Here is a 24980-nt window from a genome sequence, read left to right as displayed (position 1 = left end):
GTAGTATATTACTTTCTTATTCAAGTTTTACTACAGAAATATGAATATAGAACTTGTTTGAGTCCTATAATTTATTCCATATATTTTGCTCTGGTAATCAAAATAGTAATGTAGTTTTTGCACTGCCCTCTACTTTTATGGAGGACAATGGGCCTACACTATCATTATATTTTTGTACCACACAACGATTGGTGAAATATAACTTAAGAATATCTATTTTTAGAAATTCGAGAAATAAACTTGGAACACCTTTATGAATCCAACATGATCTCTAACGTAAAAGAAGTAACAGATCTAAATAGTAAAGAAAACGAATTTTCCTTTTTGGATGAGCTTGTACGAGGTGTACTATTAGCTGGAATGGATCAAGTATTAAAGCATAGAAACTTTGAATTTAGGAAAGGCCGTTTAACCAAATCTGGCTCATCGTTGGTTACTGAGTAAGTAAAATATTACATTAAAATTATCAACTTAGAAAAACTTATCGTTAGAAAAAATCTTACAAAAAAAGTATTCAATTCAAGTCATAAGTCACTAATTATGTTTATCCTGAAATTGTAAAAACCAATCATTAAAAAAGTAGTTTTTAAAATGTACGAATATTACTCATTGTTATGCATGAAGTGCATGTTCAATTATTACAGAGATAATATAATTGGTGGACAGTGTTCATTGTAATTATTTTTCATTTTTTCATTTTAATGATTAACACTTGTACGTAGTTGTAAGATTCATATCAAGAAATTATCTCAGATAAAAAAAAGAGATACGAAAATAGAACGATTACCACACGTCATCTACCCAACCGTACTCATTATTTTAAGACTACTAGCTATTTCAATAAATTAACTGCATCAAGTAGTAGCCTCGTTGTAGTAAAACTCTGACGGCACCATAATCGGCCAAGATAATAAGATGTTGCCTTTTCTCTACGAAGATTGACTGCGAGTTGGATTTTACTTACCAAAACAAACAGTTATGTGCAGACCATCCTGGGAGATAATTCAATATTTTAAGTATTTTTTTGCCAAATGAACTTCGTACAAAAGTCTTAAACAAGTTTTCGACAAAAATCCTATCTAAAGTCTCGAATCTATCAAGCTAGGAATATAGCGTGATAATCATAATATCAATGACTTTTTATTACCAAGTTCATCTTGATATATCGGTATATTACCCCTTTTACTCTTCACGCATCGTCTGCTTTACTGTTTATTTTTATATTTTATGTATGTCAACAGATAGACATAATTTAAATGTATTATATGTTTCTTTTGGTTCTATATTTTAATTACTCTTTATAAGAAAATTTGAGGAAAGAATCGATATTTCTGTCTTATTTGTTTTTAAAATAAAAATTTTTTAAATAGAATCTTCTACCCTATGAACAAAGCAACATTAAAAAAAAAAATATTTTTTACTTTCTGACTTTTTTCTTTTAAAAAAATAAAATTTTTACTGTCTTAAAAATTAAAACGTTTTTTTTTTTGGAGTAAATCAATACATAGTTTGGTATTGAACATTTTGATAGACAAATTCCTGAAAAGAATTAATGAAACACTTTATTGTTTATGTTGCAGAGATGATGCTAAGGCTCAATTAACTACAGAATGTGTAAATCACAAAAGAAAATTCTGGCCTAGCCCATATCTTACATATTTTCAGAAGACACACCATGAAGAACGAAGAACGACATTAATACGTGAAAGTAGTATGATTTCACCACTAACAGTGCTGCTATTTAGCCAAGGGAAAGTTATTGGGAGAAAGGTAATGATAAATATAAATATTACTTATTCCATAACTAGGGATTAAATTTAAAACAGAAATTAAGACGCGATTCTTTGATATTTTGCCCAAACTGACCTAGATTGATTAAGAGTCTAGATCAAGAAAATCCAAGGTAAAACCGAAAAATCAAATGTTAGATCACAATGCGTGATCTATGAGTTTTTCTTTTTCTTTATTATTTTGCAATGAATGTTGCACAAATTAAGCTTTATTTATTCTTTGGAAATTAAAAAAACGGTAGAGCAACTCTTTGTCTGTTATGTTACAAATGTTACAAATGTTACAATATTATGGTAAAAAAATGATCGTTACAATAATTGTGGACTGATCTAAACAGCTGTGGATCCCTAAGATAAAGAAAACTAATTTAGCCAAAATGAATTGTTATATTGTATGTCCGTTAAATCATGTTATAAGTGTCAGTAATTTTTTTCAGTATCAATTTGCAAACAAGAAGGAGGATTTTTCACCTCGGATTTTCATCTGTTCTCACTAAGTTTCAATTTGATTTATTCTTAAAAATGTCAAGGATTCTTGGTCAACTTTATTTTCTTATGATATAGCTATTATTTAATAAATAATGCCGTAAAACTGTAAAATACTATCTACTTCATTAGTTCCTCAGACGAATTATTTCTAGACTCCGCTTAAGGTGGCTTTCTTGCTTAGTAATCGCTGTATAGTGATATGTTACATTAACCTTACTGGTACTAGTACAGTTGTTGATAAGTTATCACTAAACTGACATTTATTTTCACCTAACATTCAATAAGCGTCTCTTTTTGTTCAGAAAAAAGTATAATCTTCAAACAATTTTCATACAAAAATCGTTACTTTTCATAATTTACGCTTGTTAAAAACTTTACAACCTCAAAACTTTCATTTTGTTTCATTGTATCCTGGGTCTTAAATACAACAGAAAATATTTGCAGTACGAATGTTTTCAGAAAAAAATTTTCAAACGATTTAGTGGAACTATATTGAACCACCATGTAGATCTTTAGTGTTATTTCTTTACATTATTTATAACGACTTTTGAAACAATGTGACAATTTCAGGATTCCAATGTATGTAAATAGGAATCATTTGAATTCATAGGCTATTGTTTTATTGCTTTTTTTAAGCTTACTTTTCTAATTTAGCTTTCTCAATCAAAGCAAGTAGTGACAATCACAGCATACAAGTATTTATCTTCGGCAAACTTTTACGTCTTATTTCTTAGATTACTGCAAAGGGAGATAGTGAAAATTCCATTTCCTAGTAATTAAATAAAGATTTATAATGCTCTAAGTCGATTGTAATAGGACTACCCATGATTTGACGACTTTATTAAGAAGTTAAAAGTAGAAGTACAGATAAATTTTAGTCAAGATTTACATAACGATAATTTTGCTAAATTACGATGAAAAATATTTTGTACTAACTTTTTTAAGAAGTAATGAATCAACACCAAACCATTAATTTCTAGTATTTAAAAACCCTTAACAAACTAAATTGTAAATTAAACGAGTGATGTTTCAAACATTAGGATATTAGTGCAGTCTGTCTATTTTCAGCCCCATGTTAAATTTTCACATCAGAGATACAGTAAACAAAAATATGTAAAAATCAGAAATTTCCCGTAGAATTCGAAAAACTAAAATACGAACAACTAGTGCACAGAAATTCCACAGCCAATGGGGCCCAAAGTGTGCCAAATACGGTTATTTTCACTTTACTCTCTCCAGGCTCGTAAAATAATTTGAAAAAATATTTGAACAGAATTGTGGAACTATCGATTACGGATTGATCTGTGTAAATCTGATGTTAATAAATTAAAAAATAAATTTATAGTTTGCCAAAAACTGAAAAAAAACAAAAGCGTTTTTGTAAAAAGCCCATGTCTATGCTAAAAAAACCTTTTTTTTACAAAAATTGTGAAAAGTGTAGCTCTAACCTGACTTAAAAACCACATTTTTAAAGAAATTAAATATTTTTAAATTAAAAAAAAAAATTGAATTTTTTGAAGAAATCGTGTTTTTTTCAAAAGCTCTATATCTTAAAGACGTTTGCATTTTTATACTCCTTTTTAAGTTTAAAATTTTCTTGGAATATTATAATTATGTAGGTTATTATTGCGCAATTTTTCAATTAATCCTTAATTGGACAAAAATCGGTGGAAAAATCGGGTATTTTCAAAAAATCTAGAATCATGATTTTTCTTAGAGGAAAATTTTTTTAAATTTTTTTTATTTTTGACTACAGAGTCGAATAGCTAGTATTTTTTAAAAATTTACAAAAAAAAATTTTCATGCATGACCCTTTGGAGCCAAATTAATTTTTTTTTTGAAAAAATTTAGTGCTCTAATCATGTTGAGGACTGAAATTTTTACAAATAATTATGTTTCTTGAGTGTTATGATGTGTTTTAAAAAAATAGTTCGAATAAAATTTTAAAGAATCGTCAGGTAGATAACAATTGTTAAGCATTTCTTTTTTTTGGTGAAAATATATATTTATTTGACATATTACTTATAAAAAATTTGTGGTTAACTGACAAGTCAATGATACTTAATTGAGACGCAGTTTTTTGATTGCAGGCCACTCCCCCCCCCATTGATAATGCGGTCTTCGCTGTACAAAACGATTATGGAAGCGTCGGCTTCGCTTTCTATCTGATCGTTATCATCATTCTCATTATCATCATCATCATCATCATCATCATCATCATCATCGTCGTCGTCATCATCATCTCGTCATCATCGTCATCATCATCATCATCATGATCATCATCATTATCATCATCATCATCATCATCATTATCATCATCATCATCATCATCATCATCATCATCATCATCATCATCATCATCATCATCATCATCATCATCATCATGATCATTATTCTTATCATAATCATTATCATCATCAACATTATTTTTATTTTTATTATGATCGTTATTATTATCATCATTATCATCATCATTGTCATCGTCATCATCACCATTATCATCTACATATTGGTCTGTGATTCATTCATCACCGCACAAGACTTGTTTAGTACTTCTTCGTCCAATTTGTCACAAAAAGCATCAGCCACCATTTAATTATTTCAATATTTGAACAATTTTCCTGATTGAACGTCAAGCACTTCAGACCGTGTTTCTTGTAGCTACAGGTCTTTAACTTACACCTCATTCTGCATCTGCAATGATTAATTGAAAAAGCGTGAAATAATAAAAAACATAACTATAATATTCAAAGAAAATTTTAAACTCAAAAAGCAGTATAAAAATGCAAACGTCTATAAGATATAGAGGTTTAAAAAAACACGATTTCTTTAAACAATTCAATTTTTTCAAAAATTAAAAAATTTTAAATTTTTTCCAAAATGTAGTTTTTAAGTCAGGTTAGAGCTACACTTTTCACAAGTTTCGTTAAAAAAAGATTTTTTGGCAAAGAGAGGGCCTTTTTAAAAACCGCTTTTTTTCAGTTTTTGGCAAATTTCAAATTTATTTTTTAATTTATTAACATCAGATTACCACAGATCGATCTATAATCGATAGTTCTACAATTTTTGTTTAAAATTTTTTTGTATTTGACGAGCCTGGAGAGAGTCAAGTGGAAAAAACCGTATTTGGCTCACTTTGGGCCCTATTTACTGTGGGTTCTCAGTGTGCCAGTTGTTTGTATTTTAGTTGTTCGAATTCTACGGTAAGCTTTCAATTTCTTAAGTATTTTTGTTTACTGTATCTCTTCTGAAGGGTCAAAATCCGTTGACAGACTGCACTATATTACAACTTTTCTAAATTAACAGACGTATTTCTTAAACTTTGTTAGAAACCTACAAGGTATGGCATAACTCAATGAATATTTTATATTTAATACAGCTCCTAGCGACAAATACAACTTTGTGTGACTATTATGAACATATGTTGTGTTGTATTTTATGTGATTTTACGTACACCAATTGCTAAATTTTCAAGTATAATATTCCTATTTCTTGACTACCTTATCACTTTTTTTCTGACATTCTTAAGCATGCGAGCCTTTCATGTGGATCTTAAAGCTAGTACAAGTTCCCCTCAAACGATTCGGTCATTCTTCCTCTGGGTACTATTTAAGGAGGTCAGCGGTTCCTTTAAACACACTTTTACTGGTATCAAGATCAATGGAAGGATCTGTTTTATCAACTGTCTAATTCAGAGTACCGACCTTTTGGTAGTAATTTTAACTACCAGTTAGCAAAGTGTAACCCTTTGTCATTCAGACATTATTTAGAAACATCCACTGATTATTTTAAAAATTGGTAAAACATACATGAAAGGATAAGTAGTCTGTTGGCCAAGAAGGATTCCTTGATTCATTCAGTCAAGATGGACCCATCAAAAATTTATTTAAAGTGTATTGCCCTGCTGAACACGATTTTTTTTAGTGGTTTACTGTTGTACTGGTCAATTTTTTCTTAATAACAAATTTCATGATCAAGTTACAATTGTTGTTTATTCGACAAACAAATTTTTTCACCCATTAGTGGGCTCATTTCAAAAAAAGTGGCATACAAAGTATATTTGTAAAATTTGTACTATTTTCGGAAAAAGTCGCAGTTTAAAAAATGCATTTTGGATGATTTTTATTCTGTTATAGTATAAAGTTTAATATATTAATTTGAACCTAAGACATAGTAAATCATCGAAGAAATATAGTACTTGAATAACACGTAGACTGTTGTTTATTATTTTTTGTAATTTTCACCCAACTAACTTAATGTGGCTTCTTAGGGTCGCACGAGCTCTGTGTAATATAATACATCCGTACTCAAAAGTTTAGTCACATAGATTCACCAAATGTTTGGTAAAACACTTTATTAGATCTTGTACAAGAGGGTTAGTTACAGCGTGAGAGGCGTCGTGAGTGTGAGTGGGACAAGCGTCCGGTCGTCTCGGAGAGCAGTGCTCAAGTGCCCGAACGCAGAGGCGGCTCCCGGCAAGGCGGAACTGGCTGAAGCCCGTGAGCATGGCGGAAGTGCACGCAGCGCCTCGCTCGGCTGTGGCACTCGGGCGTGAAACCAAACAATCCGCCCGCCTCGATCCTGGATCGAAGAACTACGTGCCGCCCGCCGAACCGGGGTCGGTCGGGGAGTCTTCTGGAGTCGGCGGAGCCGCGGGAGGCGCTGACACAGGCAGCAAGACCATCTTGGTGATGGATCGCTCGTACACGCCAGTCGCCGTCTTGAGGGTAGCAGCGCGGACAAAGCCGTCGGCTCCCGGGTGGACGCTTATGACACGGCCGATCGGCCATCGGCCGCTGGACTGCAGAAGTGTAGCGTCGAGGAGGACGACCACATCGCCGACGATGAAGTTCCGGCGAGGAGTAGTCCATTTTGACCGCTGTTGGAGTGTGTTGAGGTATTCTCGGCTCCAGCGGGACCAAAACTGGGCGTGGACCCCCCGAACGAGCTCCCAGTGGGCGAGCGCATATAAGCTCTCCACAGGGGGGCTGGGCAGAACGATGGAGTTAAGAGGGCCACCGACGAGGAAGTGCCCTGGGGTGAGAATATTGAGGTCTCAAGTGTCTCCAGATAGCGGTGTCAGTGATCGGCTATTTAAGACCATCTTGATGCCAACGAGCACCGTGGAAAATTCCTCGTAGGTGAGATGGCGTGACCCCATGACGCGCCGGAGGTGACTTTTGGTTGACTTGACGGCGGCCTCCCACAAGCCACCGAAGTGAGGAGCACCCGGTGGAATGAACTTCCAAGCAATTCCTTGATCGGCGAGAGAGCCCGCGACGAATCCCCAGTCCAGCTCGGCTGTCAGCAAGGCATCGCGCAGCTCAACATCAGCGCGGCGGAAGCAAGTCGCGTTGTCGCTCCATATCTCGCCGGGCCGACCGCGGCGTCCAGCGAATCGGTGGAGGGCGCTCAAGAAGGACGCAGCTGAGAGATCGCCGACCAGCTCCAGGTGCAAGGCCTTGGTGGCGAGGCACACAAAAACGGCGATGTAGCCTTTCGTGGTCCGGACTCCTCGTCCTCTGGCGGAGAGTACATGAAAAGGGCCGGCGTAGTCCACTCCGGTGCAGGCAAAGGCACGAGAAGGGGAGACTCGAGACGGCGGCAGTGGGGCCATAAGGTGAGTCGCCGGTCGCGCTCGCAGCCGGATGCAGACGACGCACCTGCGGAGGTGAGCCTTGATCCGCCGGGGCCCACCGAGGAGCCAAGCACGCTTACAGACGTAGGCACTGGTGACACGGTATCCACCGTGCAGCGCCCGAGAGTGCGCCCAGGCGATGACCATGGAAGCGAGGGAAGAGGCGCCGCTGAGGATCGGCGGGTGCCGCTCCTCGTAGGTCAGCGGCGAATGCTCGAGCCGCCCGCCGACGCGCAGAATCCCGTCGTCATCGAAGAAGGCTGCTAACGGTACCAAGGGGTTCGTCTTCCGCAGATGTTCGGCCCGTCGAAGACACTGGAGGTCGGCCGAGAATGATCTCTCCTGGCTGAGGCGCACTTACGCGAGAAAAGCGTCGTGGAGTTCGGTCGGCGTAAGAGGTGAAGCGACCGAAAGCACGGGGCCCCTGCCCAAACGGCTCCGGACGAATCGACGAATGCGTACGAGGAAGCTTAGTAGCATGCGTAAGTTGGAGAATTGCTTGAGGTAGCTAGCGTCGAGCTGCTGCACTACGCAGCAGATGGATGAATGCTGGTTCGGTGCGGGGAGCGGGTCTAGGGGCCACGAATCGACGTCCTCGGCGAGCCAAGCGGGGCCCTCCCACCAAGTGCGCTGCGAGCGAAGGCCGGTCATGTCGGCACCTCTGGTCGCGAGGTCGGCTGGATTTGACTGGGTCGGCACGTATCGCCAGACGCTCGAAGGCAGGATTTCCTGGATTTGGGCGACATAGTTGTCGATCAGCACGTTGTTGGTTGGCCTGTCTGAACGCAGCCAGTGCAGAACGATCTGTGAGTCGCACCATGCGTGACAGCGGTCGACAGGTACGCGTAGCTCGTCGGCAGCGGCCCGCAGGAGCTTGGCGGCAATCAGTGCAGCGCGGAGCTCGAGGCGCGGAATCGTCATGCGCGCGGATGTCTCTGGCGCCGGCTTGAGCGAGCGAATCGGCGAGAGCTTCGTCCGAGCCAGAAGAATGTGGCAGAGCGCCGGCCCAGCCCCGGGCGCCAGGCGAGAGTAGATGACGGCTGCCATCGTGCGGTAACTGGCGTCCGAAAAGCCGTGCAGGTGAAGCTCGGAAGAAGGCCCGACTCCGATCCAGCGCGGTAAAGTGAAGGTGGAGATGGCCTGGAGCTCGGCGGTAAATTCCGCCCATCAGCGAGTCATTGAGATCGGCGCAGGCTCGTCCCAGCCCAGTCTGGCGCGCCAGAGATCCTGGAGCAAGAGCTTGGCATTCAACAGGATCGGCGCGAGCCAGCCGCATGGGTCAAACAGACCCGCGAGCGCCGCGAGCATCGTCCGCTTTGTGCTCTGCGGCTGGAGTGGTGGAGGCGTCAACTGAAAGCAGTCCGACGGTGGATCCCACTTGACCCCGAGCTCGCTGACGAGGCCTTCAGCGCTGAGCTGCTCCCAGGTCGGACGTAAGCGGACGTCCTCAGGCAGATCGTCGAACAGCTCGCGGACATTGGCCACCCACTTCCGCAGGGGAAAGCCGCCGGCCTTCATGAGCCCGCTCAGCTGGTCGCGGAGGCGCCGAGCCGCGGTGACGTCGTCGGCCCCGGAGAGAAAGTCGTCGGCGTAGCGGTCACACAGGGCGGCTGACACAGCTTCGGGCCAGTTGTGGCCTTCGTCCTGGCATAGCTGTTGGAGGGTACGCAGCAACAGGTAAGGCGAGCACGATTCGCCGTAAGTCACAGTGAGCAGCTGGTAGTGGGTTGGAGGCTGGCTGGGATCGGCAGCCCAGACGATCCGCTGCAGGTCGACGTCACGGTAGTCGATCCAAATCTGCCGGAACATCATGCGGATGTCGCTGCAGAAGGCGATGCGGTGCCGCCGCCAGCGCATGAGCACCGATGGGAGCGCGGCTTGGAGTCTGGGTGCATCGTGGAGGACGTCGTTCAAGCTGTGGCCACTGGAAGTCGGGTTGGACGCGTTGAAGACTACTCGAACCTTGCGCCCGCGATCAGCATGCTGCCAGATGCCATGATGATGGATGTAGTTGACGGGCCCAGCTGTAGCTGCAAGCTCAGCGCTGGTGAGGGGGCGCATGTGGCCCATCGCGAGATAGTCAGCCATGAATCGACTATACTCCACAGCCATGTCGGGGTTTCGCCGAAGCCGGCGTTGCAGGGCTGCCAAGGAGGCCTTGGCGCTTTGAAGACTGTCGCTAAGAAGAAGCGAACTGCTGCCCTTCAGTGGGAGGCGCACGATGTACCGTCCGTCCGCGGCGCGTCGGTGGTCTGCGAACTCACGCTCGCACTCGATGTCCTCATCTGAGCGGCGGTGAGCCTGAGGAAGATCCTTTATCTCCCAGAACCGCTGTAGCAGAGCGGTTAGCTCGTTGTGCCAAGGCGGAGCCACGTCGGATTGGGCGGCTGCACAGACGGCCGACGTACCTGGAGCGAGCCCGACGGCACGGCCTGCCAATACCCAGCCGAAGACTGTGCGCTGCCCGACGATTTCTCCTCGTTGAGTGTAGCTGGGTCGTAGCAGCAAGTGGTAGTAGTCGGCGCCGATGAGGAGGTCGACGCGTTGTGGCGTGCCAAACGAAGGATCGGCGAGGCCCTCGCAGTCAGCCCACTGCCGGATTGCCTCCGGGTGCAGCGGGGTGGAGGGGGATACCAGGCCGAGCCTGGGCAAACACAGCGCTGTCAGCGCGACCGGTGGTGCGGGCCCTGGAAGCTCGAGGCGGAGATGGGCCCGGACTCTGGACCGGACGGCGGACTCGCCACCGACGCCGGAGATGCTGGCTTCGATGGTTTCTAGTCGTGCGCCGACCAGGCGCGCGAGAGTCGCAGAGATGACGGTGACCTCAGAGCACGCGTCGATCAGCGCTCGGGCCGGAACTCGACGACCAGGAGGACCGCTCAGATGGACGAGGGCGGTCGGAAGCACGGCTAGTCACGCTTGAGGTGACGCGTCAGTCGAGTGCTCTCCCGATGAAGAGGTGGGCGGGTCCGTGCGGGGCTGCTTTGATGATGTAGAGCCGTCGGGCTGCCCCGAGCAGCGGTGACGGGCACTGTCGTGCAGTGAGCTGTCATGCTGCTCTCGGCAATATTGGCAAGCCGACCGGGAGGGGCAGTACTTCACAGCGTGCCCGGGTCGAAGGCAATTGAAGCACAGCCGTGCCTGGTAGACGAGCTCCCTCCGTGCGCGTACATCAAGCTCTGGAACTGCGCACAACGCCCGGGATAATGGCCCTCGTGGCAGAGCGTGCGGCTGTCCCGCTGAAGGGACATGCGGGCTGCGAGGCTTCGACAGAGCTGGCGGCGCGGCAACGGCGCCGAAGAAAGTCGGCCAAGGTGGCGAATGTGGCAACGTCAACCTCGGAGCCGGAAACGGTACTCTCCAACCGTTGGAGCTCCTCCTCCCATGCACGTCTCGTCGCTGGATCCATGCCAGTCATTCCACATGAGACAAACCAATCGTCCCAGCCGGCTACGGGACGACCTAAGGCGCGAAGCTGGTCGCGATGTTTTTCCAGGGTGTCCAAGAGACTCTGCAACCCGCGGGCGGACTCGTCTCTGAGTGGCTTGATGTTCCGCAGGGCTGTGACATGGTCGCGGACGAGAAGGCGGCTGTGCTCGTAGCGCGCTTCAAGCAGAGCCCATGCCGTAGAGTAATTGGCCTCGGCTACCTGGACCGTATCGAGGGCCGTCTTAGCGTCTCCCTGAGCGAGCGACTTCAAATAGAACAGGCACTCGACGTTGGTGAGTTGGCAGTCCTCGTGGATCAGCGCTCGGAAGAGATCACGGAAGCTCTCCCAGTCTTCTCGTCTCCCGGAGAAGTTCGGAATGCTGATTCTCGGCAAGCGAGGCCCACGGCCCGAAGCCGGGTTCCCTGGACCCGGAAATGGCCCGGGAGGGACAGGTGCCGGCGCCAGGGAGTCTCTCGCGTCGTAGAGGCAAGACCGTGCGTCGAGGTAGTGCGCTTCCACGTCAGTGTACAGCTGGACCAACCGAGACGCCTTTTCCGGTGGCGGAGCTTCGATGAGCTTGAGATGGTTGGCTTGAAAATCGCCCCAATATCCGCCGAGCAACTCCAACCTCGCTTCTACCATGCTCGAGCTCCAGCGGGCTGGCTCCATCTCATGAATGGTGTGAGCCAGGTGGCCAACAACCTTGGCGAGAGCCGACTGAGCACCAAACAGTGCGGTCCAGCCTTCGTCCATTCTGAAACATTAGTATTCGACGCTTGAGCGGAATATGCCACCGAGCCACAGCTGGCGGTGTTAGGGGGGTCGACAATTCGAGTCGAATCAGCAGGCGACGCGCTTGAGCGGACAAGATGGCCGCCACGGCCGACAAGGAGGCCGTCGGCGGATCATTGCAACAATGGCGGCTTGATGCAGCCGGGCCACGTCTATACCACTCGTTAACTTTGGCCGTCAGCGACACAGCCTGCTTGCCGCCGTGGCTGGGCCAAATGACTGGACCGCGAGCTCTGTTAGCCGCGCGGCAGTCCCTCACAACATCTCACGCGTGCAGGGCGACGCGGCTTCGACATTGCCGTGGCCGAACGACTGGTGCCGGGCCGCGGGCACTATGGCGACCGCGGCGGCCATGTTCGCGCTTTGTTTGTCACTTATACTTACATTGCTTCAAATAATGTGGAACCACCGGCTGTCCTCTGGGCTGCTGGTCGCTGGTTATCTCCGCGGAATCCGGCTCTCAAAGGATCAATGTTTGGTAAAACACTTTATTAGATCTTGTACAAGAGGGTTAGTTACAGCGTGAGAGGCGTCGTGAGTGTGAGTGGGACAAGCGTCCGGTCGTCTCGGAGAGCAGTGCTCAAGTGCCCGAACGCAGAGGCGGCTCCCGGCAAGGCGGAACTGGCGGAAGCCCGTGAGCATGGCGGAAGTGCACGCAGCGCCTCGCTCGGCTGTGGCGCTCGGGCGTGAAACCGAACACCAAAGGTGTTTCAATGTATTTTGTCCTGTTAATCGTGCTTTTGATGGTGGGTTGCTGTCCCAGTGTTCATTCTAAATTATTCTTTATTGACAAGTTATGTCAAAAATTAAGAATACCATTTTTTGAAAAAACAAAATATTTTACTTTACTGTTGCTAACAATTATTTTTTTGTCTTATTTTTCTCAGAAAATATTATAGAAAATGTATTTGTAAGATTTATGCTTCAAGTCCTAAAAAAATTTCCAAGTTTTTAAAATTCCTTTTTTTTACGGTTTTCGATCAATTATATTAACATTCTCAATTGTAAACATCGTTAAATAATAGGGCATAAGTGGTTGATTTCAACTCAAAACCCCTTCTTTCCATCTCTCAGTGAAAACTTATCAAGCTTTCTGTTTGAAGAGGTTAAAAACCGTAAAAAAAGCATTTTCAAAATTTTGCGATTTAAGTAAAATTGAAATCTTACAACTTTACTTTATGTAAGACTTTTTTTTTTAAATGAGCCGAAGAATTCCGTAAAATTTTTTTTTTTTACAAAAACATTTTTGATTGGTCAACAAAATTTTTCAGGAAGAAATAATTAACCACTTAGGCGACAACTCCTTTTTCTTTCATTGGTTTTTTTTAAGAACATGAAAAATAATGTCACCGAAATAATTTTAAACTAAAAAACTCAAAAGATAAAACTAGTAAATCGTAGTACACCATGGCTAAGACTATTTTGGTTTTACCTAAGGTACATTTTAGAGACATCAGTATCATTATTCCTTATGGCGTTTAGAATAGCAACCGATATTACTTACGCTCTGAGAATCAAATTTTTAAATAATTCTACTTTGCAAAAAATAATACGCATATAAACCAACTACAAATGCACTGAGTACATAAGGTGTATATGAAAAGGTTTTTAACAATTTTAAAATGAGAGAATTTTTCCACGTTTGTATTATTTTATTGACATTATTTTGTAGATGGTACATCAAAAGTAAATTAAAGAAAATTTCTCGGCATTTTCTATAGAAGGTGAGTATGTGACAATACTTTATTTTTTAACGAAGCAATTGCTGTGCATGATAATTTCTAAACACAGCAGTTGTCTTGATGAAAAAAAGTAAAATACGTACGTAACTCGCCTTTAATGAAAATTATCAAAAAAATTAAAACAGTTTTTTATTTAATTTAGTTACCTGTCTTTTTCTTTATTAATCCCCGAAAAAAAAATGTGATTAATTTCTCTATCTCTGGCTGCTTTGTGCTCATGATATAACTTTTTTGCACCTTTACAGTTTTGTACCCAATGCAATGATATTGTGATTAGACCAATATAGCAATTGCCAAAAAATTTTGGATGATTTTTTTCCAATTTCCTTCTCATGATAATCAAACGTGAAGATATGGTCAGCGCAATATAATAAGCAACGTGATATCATTTTAAATTATATGTATTTTAAATAGCATTATATATCAAGCGGAATAAACTTAACTACCTCGTTTATACAAATTGTTAAATTATTTTTTTCTACAAAATCTCTTAATGTGCGAGCTTGTTGTCTTAAAAAAATACACACTTTGAAAAACACATCTATAAATCATATAAAAAAACTGCTGTCTATTACTAAATCAGCCCAATATTTTATCTCACATGTTATTCGAATACATAAGGAGGTATAATCGCAAACGTATAGTGTGTACATTTTGATAAAACTTACATGGTTGTGAAGAACAGTTTGGCTTAGCCAACATAATTTAATAGTAAAAAGAGCATAAGTGACTTGGTAACCACTTTCACGAGTATCCATTAACAAAGAAATTTGGATGATATAGAACTCTTTTCTAATTTATTGTGCTATGATATTTCTTATAAGTAACGCATGGCAGTAATTTTACGCAATGAATCTTTTTGAGACAACGAGCAGATTAAAAGCATGTCCTTGTATGCAAAGACATTGGTCTAATGAGAGAAAAACTTCTTTAAAATTTTGGGCATTTAGTAATGAAATTTAATCAATTGATGTAATGTAAAGAATGTTATTGTTTTAACAAAAATATTAGCACAGAAACAAGTGGACAGTAGGTGCTTGGGTACCCAAGTATGAAGTTATACTTCTATAAAGTTATATGTCAGATAATATAATGATAAGTATAAAAATATCTCCTATAAAACGATATTGTGTACAAAAGTGGTGCCATTATCATTGGAATGAGTATACGTACGTTAGTGCAGTGCCGTTTTAATTAATGTCTTAATACCTTATAACTGAACAATTATGAACAATTTATTATGGCACAATACGATATAAACAATGTAGGCTGGCCAGTACAAGACTGCGCTTTTATCGAATCTTCTGATGATTTAAAAACATCTTCCTACCGAATACGCTGATTACATCTCTAACGCCACGATCAAATCTGTCATACACGCTAACACATATATTCGTAGTCCATATATGATATCTAAAAGACAATTGTATCTAAGAAATTAAGAAAAACTATTGTGTAGTATCGCTTTCTTCAATAGCATAGTATTACATGCCAGTGAATGTCGCTTCAGGACGTTCCTCACACATAGATTTTTTGACAGATATTATTTAAACATCAAAACCTATACTCTAAATCGCATAAAAAATATCCCCCTAAAAAATTGCAGATCGTTTAACTATACAGTATTTACAAGTGTAGTTTTAAAAGTTTTTTGAAAAATCACTTAAAATTGCATTTATATAATCTGTATAAATCTCCTGAATTTTTTTGTATGAAAGATTACTCTTAGATGAACCTGTTTTATTTTCAAGTAGATCTATATATATTTTTTTTCCTTAAAACATGAGAAAGAGGAGATCAAGTATGCGTTGAAGCGTGTATGTAAGTACATTAATATGAGAAAAATAATTTTCAGCGTTGCTGCATATATTTGCGCTCCTTCCACCTCTCTAAACTTTGAGCTGAACTTTTCCCCCACTTACTATGCGATAAAAGTCCTTAAGTCAAAAAATCATCTTAATCACAAAAGAAAAATTGTAAATAAAAAAATACAATAAAAATTAATTATTGTATTTATGCAGTACAAAAACTTTTTTTTTACTTTGAAAATTTTGAAAAAATGTGAAAAAATTGTATAAACAATCATTCATTTATTTCAAGGTTAACAAAGTAATTATAAATAAACAGATGTTTATTACTACATATAAAAGCTGCTGTGCTAAAATACATCAATTTCTAAGTTTTCAAAAAAAAATTTTAACTGAAAAAATTAGTCCATTAAACAAATTATTTGTTTACTACTAACATTTATCATCAAGAAAAACTCATAAATAAAGAGTGAATAAAAATTTACACTGAAAACAAATTGTGAACCACAGCATAAAAAGAAGTAATCGAAATTCCTATGTTGGGCCTGTTCGTAGCAAAGTAAGTAAGGACCTCAGCTGGTGTGTGAAAGATCAGTGGTTCGAATCTGTTTGGAAACTATTTACCCCTCACAGATCCCACACCGCCCCCCCCCACAAAATGAGGTAAAAACCCGTCATTTTCTCCCTTATTTTGACAGATCGCACTTTTTTCCAAAACCCTACACAAACCTCCACGCATTTTTTCGTGCCCCCCCCCCAGTCCCTCTACCACCACCCACAGTCTTTCTCAGACTATGATGTGTATACAGACGTGTACATGTCGTATATGGAACTATTATTTTCAATCTGCTTCATCATTGAATCACTTTAAAACAAAACTGTCTCATCGACATGATTCATTTCATCGTCCAGAAGAAATTTGAAGTCATAATTGATGTATAGGGGGTCGTTGCGTAAAGCGTCATTATAATTATATATTAATTATAAAGTTATCTGTCATATCATATAGTTAATTGTGTGGGGCATTCCAAGCAACGTTTCACCATATAAAACCATTTATATTGGTAGTTAAAAGATAATTTATTCGTTCATGTTTTACTCAAATTCTTTCAATTAAAATACAACTTGTGATGTATCGAGTTTCCGTATGTAGAGTTGCGCATGTACGTTCCTATTCTTATTGCGAGTGTGTGTGTGTGTGTATAGTCTCTGCGATAGACAACGAGACGACTCGACAGTGTTGTAGATCGACCCGATGAACTCGGATAGAGGCATCGCAATCACGAGCCTCGCTCTCTGTATACTACTACTTTCCACTAAACCTTATATATAATATACTTAGTATTACTATCAAGAGCGTCTATTATTTAAACCTACCAGTTTCCTCCAACTGAGCCTATTTCCCAACTAATTAATAACCCTATAGATGTTTAAGCGGAAGTGCCAAACATAACATAACTTAATACATCATAAATATAATATACCACATATATTTTTGTACTGTAAAAATGTTCATTTGTGAAGAGTGTTAACTAATAAAAACATCTTTTTTTTTAAATAAACTTTTTTTTCATTGCAGCAATGCTAATAATTATTAATCATTTTATTTATACAACTTAGAGTACGATTAGAAACCAATTCAGATAAATTGTATTTTAATTTGTTTGTAAGTATAAAGCTCTTAGTACACTAAATTTTTTTTTTGTTCGTATTTATGATAAACTATGTGTAAAATGTTAATTTTTATGTGTATGTATGATATTTATTTATTTTTTTTAATTTTTTTTTTCTATCATACTTCGTCCCTTTCGGGTTTGAAAAGCTTCCGTTACAATTCTTACAACTTTACATCTCTTATATTCTTAAAACTATTCAACGTTCAACTTTTATATTTCATCTTTCTACAAAAATAATAAAATGCAATCAATTAATAATTATATACAAAATTAAATTAAATTAAACAATCAAAATTTGTAGAATATCATAAACAAAACTGTAAATACATTTATATTTCAAGAACAAGACTATATTCAGTACCACTATTTATATTGTCTGGTTCAGTCATCTTTTCACCACTTTTACCCACTTTTTACTTTTCACCACTTTTCACTTTCTTCTCTCTTCTCTCTTCCTTTCTTGCTTCTTCTTCTCAATGTTCCAATAATTTTTTGGCGTCTTGTTTTAGTTTACTTTATAATTTATCTCGACCCTTTTTGGTATTCACCTTTAAAGTTTTAATCACACAACTTTGGAATTTCTTTTCTTAGCCTAACCACACTTCTTAAAACTTCTATTTCTTTTGCATCTTGGCTTAGAACTTCTTCAATCTCCTTTCCACTTCTTGTTTCTCCACATATCCTCAGTACGTGTCTATTGTCCTTTTCTTCTCCTTGACACAGTATACACATCATTTGTTTCTCTTCTTTCCAGTATTCTTTTCCTTTACATTTATTTCCGCATCTAAATCTTGCCATCAGCCTCCTATCTACACTTGTCACATCCTTTTTTAGCTACTCTGGTTCTTCGTTTGTTTTGATGTATCCATACACCTTGTTGTATCTTGAATCTTCTCCGTTCTTTTTTCTTTTTCGTTATGTTTTTTTCTGGCCATTATTTTTTCTCTTATTTTCTCCTTAAATTCTACTTCTTTCATATATCTTGTTTCTTTTACCTTTTCTCCTTTTAAAATTTTTATTTTCTTTTTTATCCTCTTCCTACATTTATTCTTACCTTGTCTTTGTCTTTTTCTCTCATGTGTATGTATTATATTATTTTGTATATGTGTTAATAAAACCAATTCACGCATAAATTTAAATTACATTTATTTTATCATTAAAACAAAACGTGGATGTTTTGCATTAAGATGACTTATTTTATAAGTCAATTTATGAAGCCCTATTAAGTACCGAATACTTGGGTTTATTCCTATTTTGTTTTGAATTAATGTTAAAACTAATACAATAGATAAACATAATATACATTTATGGGATGTATTATTAGGTAATAAATTTTGTCCATACATATGAGAATATCAAAATCATGTTGTTATAATTAGATACATTATAACTTATAATCAAACATTTTTTTCCGAACTATATTTTCAATATCTGTTTTCTTTATCAATTTGAATAAAAATTTCATTTTTAATTTTGCATCTCAATGAAGCCATGTACAATTGACCATGAGAAAATAATGGTTTCTTCAAGAATAATCCTACAATATCAAAACTCTCACCTTGAGACTTGTGTATAGTCATAGCAAATGCTACAACTAATGGGAATCGTTTTATGTATAAAATGAAACGTAATGATAAAGTATTTTTGGTATTTATTGGAATTTTTAGAATAATAACTTTATTACCAATTTTTTCTCTCGTAACTGTTTTACCTTCTACGATATACTCTACCAATTCAGTAATTCGCAATCGTGTACCGTTACATAAGCCGTCTGATACACAAAAATTTGGAATTAACGCTACGATTGTACCTTTTTTAAATTTAAGTTTACGAGGTGGCAAGCTTTTACTTACATTTTTTAACATTTCTACGGAAAAATTTATATGAATTTTATCATCTGATTTATTAACACCTTTATTGGCTGCATTATCGATGCTGTATGCTGAATACAGCATGTCGATCCAATGGTATTTCCTTTATTTTTTTATTTACTTTTTTTTTACCGGGTTACCGCGACAGCTCTTAGGCCAAGTCGCTGGGGCCACCCACTCATTACCTATGCGTGTGGGTATATTGCCGCACCCATTTTTCAACCTTTTTACTGATGTTACATCTAATCCATGGGCACAGTGCGAGTATCTCCGGCGAAACACCTTGCCAATTAAGCTGACACTCTCTGAACCAACGGTGCATCGGGTCCACTCGCCACTGTGTAGTCTTTTCCCGGAGAGGACTCCACATTTCAGAACGTCCACTTCTTGCTGGTTTAGCCATCTCTCTCTGCCAAAGCATCGGATCTAGACTAATTAGCATCCCCGGAGAAACCCCATGCTTCAGAGACCTCTCCTCGCCGATAAGGCCGGCGATCCCTGCCTAGCGCATCGGATCCACTAATCCCTACCTTATAACACTGTTTCACATTCACCCAGGCCCGAAGACCTGTGGGGCAACGAACAAACCCTGGAATTACTCTGAAGGAAAATTCCACGGAAAAATCCGCCACGAAACAGCTGAGGATACATAGGATTTGTTCCTGATGAAGGCAGTTTTTTGAAAAAATCTGCATTCATCGGGAATCAAACCCACGACCCCTAGAACAACGTTGTATTAGTAACAAGCACGCCTACCAGTGAGCCAACGCCGCTCCTCGTATTTTCTTTATTATTTCTAGTAGGAGATGAAGGATGGAGTACATACTATACAGAAACATTTTTTACTAGAGCAGAAAATCTTACGTTGCTTTAATATTACTTATATCGAACTTCTTGTCAACCAAATAGTTAAATTTTTAGTCCCATACTCTATCCTGGAAGATGAACGCAACTTTTTTTTGCAAGCATATATTATGATAGAAAGCAATAAAATGAACTTCTTTCGCAATAACTAAAAAATTCGAAGAGGTGCATGTTATCAAGGTTCAATAGATGACGTAATGCATAGTGCCTCAAATAACTCTAAAAATTTTGAAAACAATAAAGTTGGGAATATTTTTATTTTACCTTCAACATACATCGGTGGTACTAGGTATATGCAGAAACACCATCAAGATGCAATGGCAGTAGTGCAAAAGTTTGGACGACCTGATTTTTTTATAAAAATCAGTAAATTTTTTCTAACAACGTCACCTACAGGGGAAAATTTGTCGATGCTAACTGACAAGAATACACAGAATCTTATGGACCATGATTTATAACAAGCATTTATTTCAATAGTAATGTATAATTAACACCTGACGTAATTTTTTTGGGTGTTAACTTTCAAGTCGAGAAATACCTATTTAATAGTACCTCAGTGAAATAAAAAATTTTGTTCTCCTTTCATAGTTGTATTTTGTTAGTAAGTATTGCAATTTTTCTTGAATATCAATTTATTTCGTGAAGTTCTTTTAAATCAGCAAATTAAAAAGTAATATTTATTATGCTCACTCATACATTATATCCATTTTAGAATAAAAATTTACTTTTTTTTCATGAAATTGTAAAAAAAGTAGTATTTACTATTAATATGCTACTTAGGACTGAAAAAACTCATTTTAGTTGTTTCATATTTATTATTATTGACTAGTAATAAAATTGATAAAAAAATAATATTTTTCATAATCCATAGAACCTTGAAGGACCCCTCATTTGGTACGGCACCAAAAGCACAATCCACCTTTACAAGTATAAAAAACGTCTAATATAGTTATTACTTTACATGAATTTAAATAAGTATTAAATCTGAGGTTGTAGTCATCGCTAGTAGCCCTACGAAACCACAAAAAGACAGATCACCCCGATGCTTAATTTTAAGGTGAAAAATAACAATCAATTGACATAGAAATCTATTCACTTATTATAGTTCTTATAAGTTTTAATAGTTATTTATATGGTGATGCATTTGCTTTTTTTTTCTTTTCTTTAAAAACCTGTCTGTCTTATACCTATTCCTTATTGTGTATACGTATTGGAAAATAGTTATTTAATGCGTAAGGGTTACTATTATATATACAACGACAATTTTCATAAGATAAGATTATTAGTAAGGAATCTAAAAATTTGCTCCTTATAAATGATTGGTTTTTAATGTGTATAAGAAGTTATCACAATAATAAACAAATTCTGCTAAAAAAAATTTTAAAAACAGTTTCATTTAAAAAAATCTCTTGAATAGTTATGCTGAATCAAAATTTTAACTTAAATGGTTTTCAACAAAACTGTTATACAATAAAGTATCAACATATGTCATATGCTAGTACTAAATTAAATTGTTACAATTTATGTGATTTTTTTTCATTGGTTAATTTTTTTCTTTTTAAAACATGGACTTTCTGTTTACTAAAAATTTCTTTTTTAACTACAATTTCTAATCCCGAATTATTTTCACGTTTAATGTGCATAAATATCTCTTCTTAAGTTTTACATCCTGATAACGATACGTTTGGTTTTCTATAAGGAATTAAAAGCTTTTTTAAGCATTAACCTACTTTATTGAAACTTTTCCCTTGGATTTGTTAATTTTACAGTGAATTCTAAGCTAAAAAAGATTGCTTTTTATAAAGTGTGAAAGTAGTGGAACCTGGGGCTGTATGGGTCACTGGGTTGAATGGATCTTTATCGTTATCTAAGAAATTACACCACCAATACTATTGATCTTTATTTTCTGTGGCATATTATCATAAGTAGCTCATAAGGATCATAAGTTATCATAAGTAGTAGCCTTTGAGATTTGTTCATTAAACATTGCAAACAAATACTATTTTTAACAAAAAATATAAGTACAAAAAAAAATTTCATTAACTTCAAACAGGAATACAAGTATAAAAGAAGATTTTTTTCTCATTTGTAAAACTTGGTATTAATGAAGTAACTATTACTTTTGAATGCAATGCTTTATAAAAATATGTACTCACAGTTTCAAATATATATCTAGTATTTAAGAAATGTTGGTTGAGGTGGTTGTATGGGTCAATCAGATGACGCTAAATGGGATGAAACAAGCATAGCAGCAGACAGTTTCTATCTTTTTTCCAAGAGACACTTGCTCTGATATTCTGTGTTGTGATGCGATGAGGTTTATTAATTAAAAAGTGATGGTTACGTTGTACAAAAATAGTAAGTGCAATTTCAGCTAGAGAGACATACTGACAAGTAGAAAAAGAGTATGGTTTACCTGGTAAAACGTTAAAAAGGAAAGTTTGATTTGTTAAAAGAAAAACTAACAAAAAAAAGTTGTGAAGTCATATATAAGCCAGCTTCGTATATTGTCATTATGTTCTTTATGTGATGTCTTATGAACACACTTTAATTAATTTCAGTGAAATTTTAAGGTTAAACAACAAAAAATTTTGATGTATTTATCAGGATTAGGTCACAAAGCCATAACGTGTTTAGGAGATTATCAGTAATTATAAAAAAACAAGTATGATTCTGGCAAATTTTCTCCAATAAATATTATACATCATTAATTTATCGGTGAAAGAGAAATATAAATACTTATATTTAAAAAACAAAGATAGTATTTTTTATTATGTAATTGTTTCAAATTACTAATATTTATTTATTTTTCATTATTTCATCCTTACGGTCTTTTACATGATAAAATGAGGTATAAATAACAGTTTATAATAATCACACTCAAGCTGGCCATATAAAATACATTTGCTCATTCAGCCCCAATGCAAGATCTAAACAGCCCCATACCTGAGCCTCTATGAGCCATGTGACTTCTTATCCTTTTAACTTATTTTTTTATGAAATAGTTTTACATTGTACGATTAAAAAATTTTGATTTGATTTGTGAGATGTCAAGGAATATGTGGTAGTGGTTTTTTTATTGCATTCAAATGGATAGTATATACTAGTACCCCTACCCCCCCCCGTCTCGGCTTCGCCCGAGACTCACTAAATGGAACACCATAGTGTGTTGACATGTAATGTGAAACATTTTAAGTTAAAAATTTTACATATATTCCTGACACTTCTCAGAACAAAAATTTTCTTATTGGAAACATATTTGTCAAGTATGAAGACGTTATCGTTTAGAACAATTTTTTTATTGGTGACATTCGTCAATTCTGGTGGTTTAGGGTAGAATTGAACGTAGGTCATTTGCCCATTGGAGAAGAATGCCGTCGGTAGCCGGGATACCCAGCTGCTTGACTAACAATTCTATTCTTGATGTATTATCGGTGGACGACTGCGTTATTTGGTAAATTGACTGGGGATATAATAACCACACTTATTTAAGTATATTGCAGGTAGCTTCGATTTTACGTCCACGCTAGCTAGCGGATCCTACTGAACTAACGGAAAAACTATCGTATTTTTTCAAAACTTCAAGCTTATTTATTGGTATTGTTATTAATTTTTTCAAGATAAGAAGTATACTAAAAAAATCTAGAAAATGTCAACAAGCAGTATGCAAAATTTTAGCCAGATCGGTTGAGCAGTTTTCATGGTTAGCGATTACAATCGTTGAAGTGACTTTGCTTTATATATTAGTAAGATTTAAAAATTACTGTAAAAAAGTAGCTTATTTAGCTCTATGTTCCCCTACCTTTCGTTCTTTAAAAAAATGACCAGGTATTACCTGTACTTAAAATGTTTTCGATATAAAGACTCTACTGTCAAATTTGCCTTCTGTTATTATTTCTAGTAATTTTTAAAAACCAAGTAATATTTTTAAAAAATCGATAAAAAAAACAGTTCCAAAAATTCATAAAAAGCTTAATAATATTATTCAACTTGAAGAAGACAGAACATCAACTTTGAATAACACAAACGTAGTATACGAAATCTTATATAACAATTGCGCCGCTAAAAATAAAGGAACGACAAACTGGGCATAAAAAGACAGAAAAAGAGAACACACGAACAACAGTGATCTTGATTGAGTAGTATCGTTGTATCAAACATCTAATAAACACACTTTCAAAAAGTATGATATAAAAATATTAGACAAAGAACCCAACTACAACAAACTTTTAATTGCTGAAATATTGTACATCGTTTCTATTAGTCACAATTTTAATAAAAAGGAAGATTTTTGTAGTTTCAGTCATTCGTGTGAAAGATTTTTTAAATTGTTACGTTTGTAGCCCTATAGGCATACACAAAAATACAGCTATACGTATTAATCGGGGCAGGTCGTTGAACCTTTCTCACAAAATTTTGATTCGCACGCGCGTGACTATAAAAGGAGAGTACAGTGTTCTGACAAAGCCTTTGCCAATTTGATTTGCGTGAAAGTGGTACTCAATACGTGCAATAAATTTCTTAATGGTGTAACCACAAGGTAATCTGCTGTCATTTATATATATTAAAAAAATGTACCCGAAGCTTTCATATCAATTATTGTAATTAAAGTTTTTTTGTTAATGAAAACCTAAAGAGGTTGATACTCCCGTCGATGAAAAGCCGTATAAAAACAAGTGTTTGATTTCGAAAGCCATTTGCCCCAAAAGATAAATGTCATAATATACACGCTCAAATATTTGTATGTAATATTACAATTTAAAAAACTCTAAAGAAATAATGGCTCCATAGTTTTTGATGTAACCATATTTCTTTTACTATTTTTAATAACAGGAATTATTAAACAAAAATCTTCTCCTAAAATTATTAATTTATTTACA

The 24980-nt window shown here is 37.9% G+C and overlaps 1 protein-coding gene across 1 annotated transcript in view; it reads left to right on the top strand.

The window, feature by feature from the left end:
• The window catches only part of LOC106645354 (ATP-dependent RNA helicase DHX30), a 270690-nt gene that overhangs the window by 222535 nt on the left and 23175 nt on the right, over positions 1-24980 (top strand). The window contains exons 8-9 of the mRNA XM_089593901.1: positions 224-440; positions 1581-1770. Coding sequence (XP_089450027.1) covers positions 224-440; positions 1581-1770 — 407 coding nt within the window. The remainder of the gene's footprint in view (positions 1-223; positions 441-1580; positions 1771-24980) is intronic.

Source organism: Copidosoma floridanum, unplaced genomic scaffold (genome assembly GCF_036245765.1).
Source record: "Copidosoma floridanum isolate Cflo_tuat_1 unplaced genomic scaffold, Cflo_Japanese_pri ptg000020l, whole genome shotgun sequence".
In the NCBI taxonomy this organism is placed as follows: Eukaryota; Metazoa; Arthropoda; class Insecta; order Hymenoptera; family Encyrtidae; genus Copidosoma; species Copidosoma floridanum.
The sequence above is the reverse complement of the archived record's forward strand: the minus strand, read 5'-3'. Positions and strand labels throughout refer to the sequence as shown.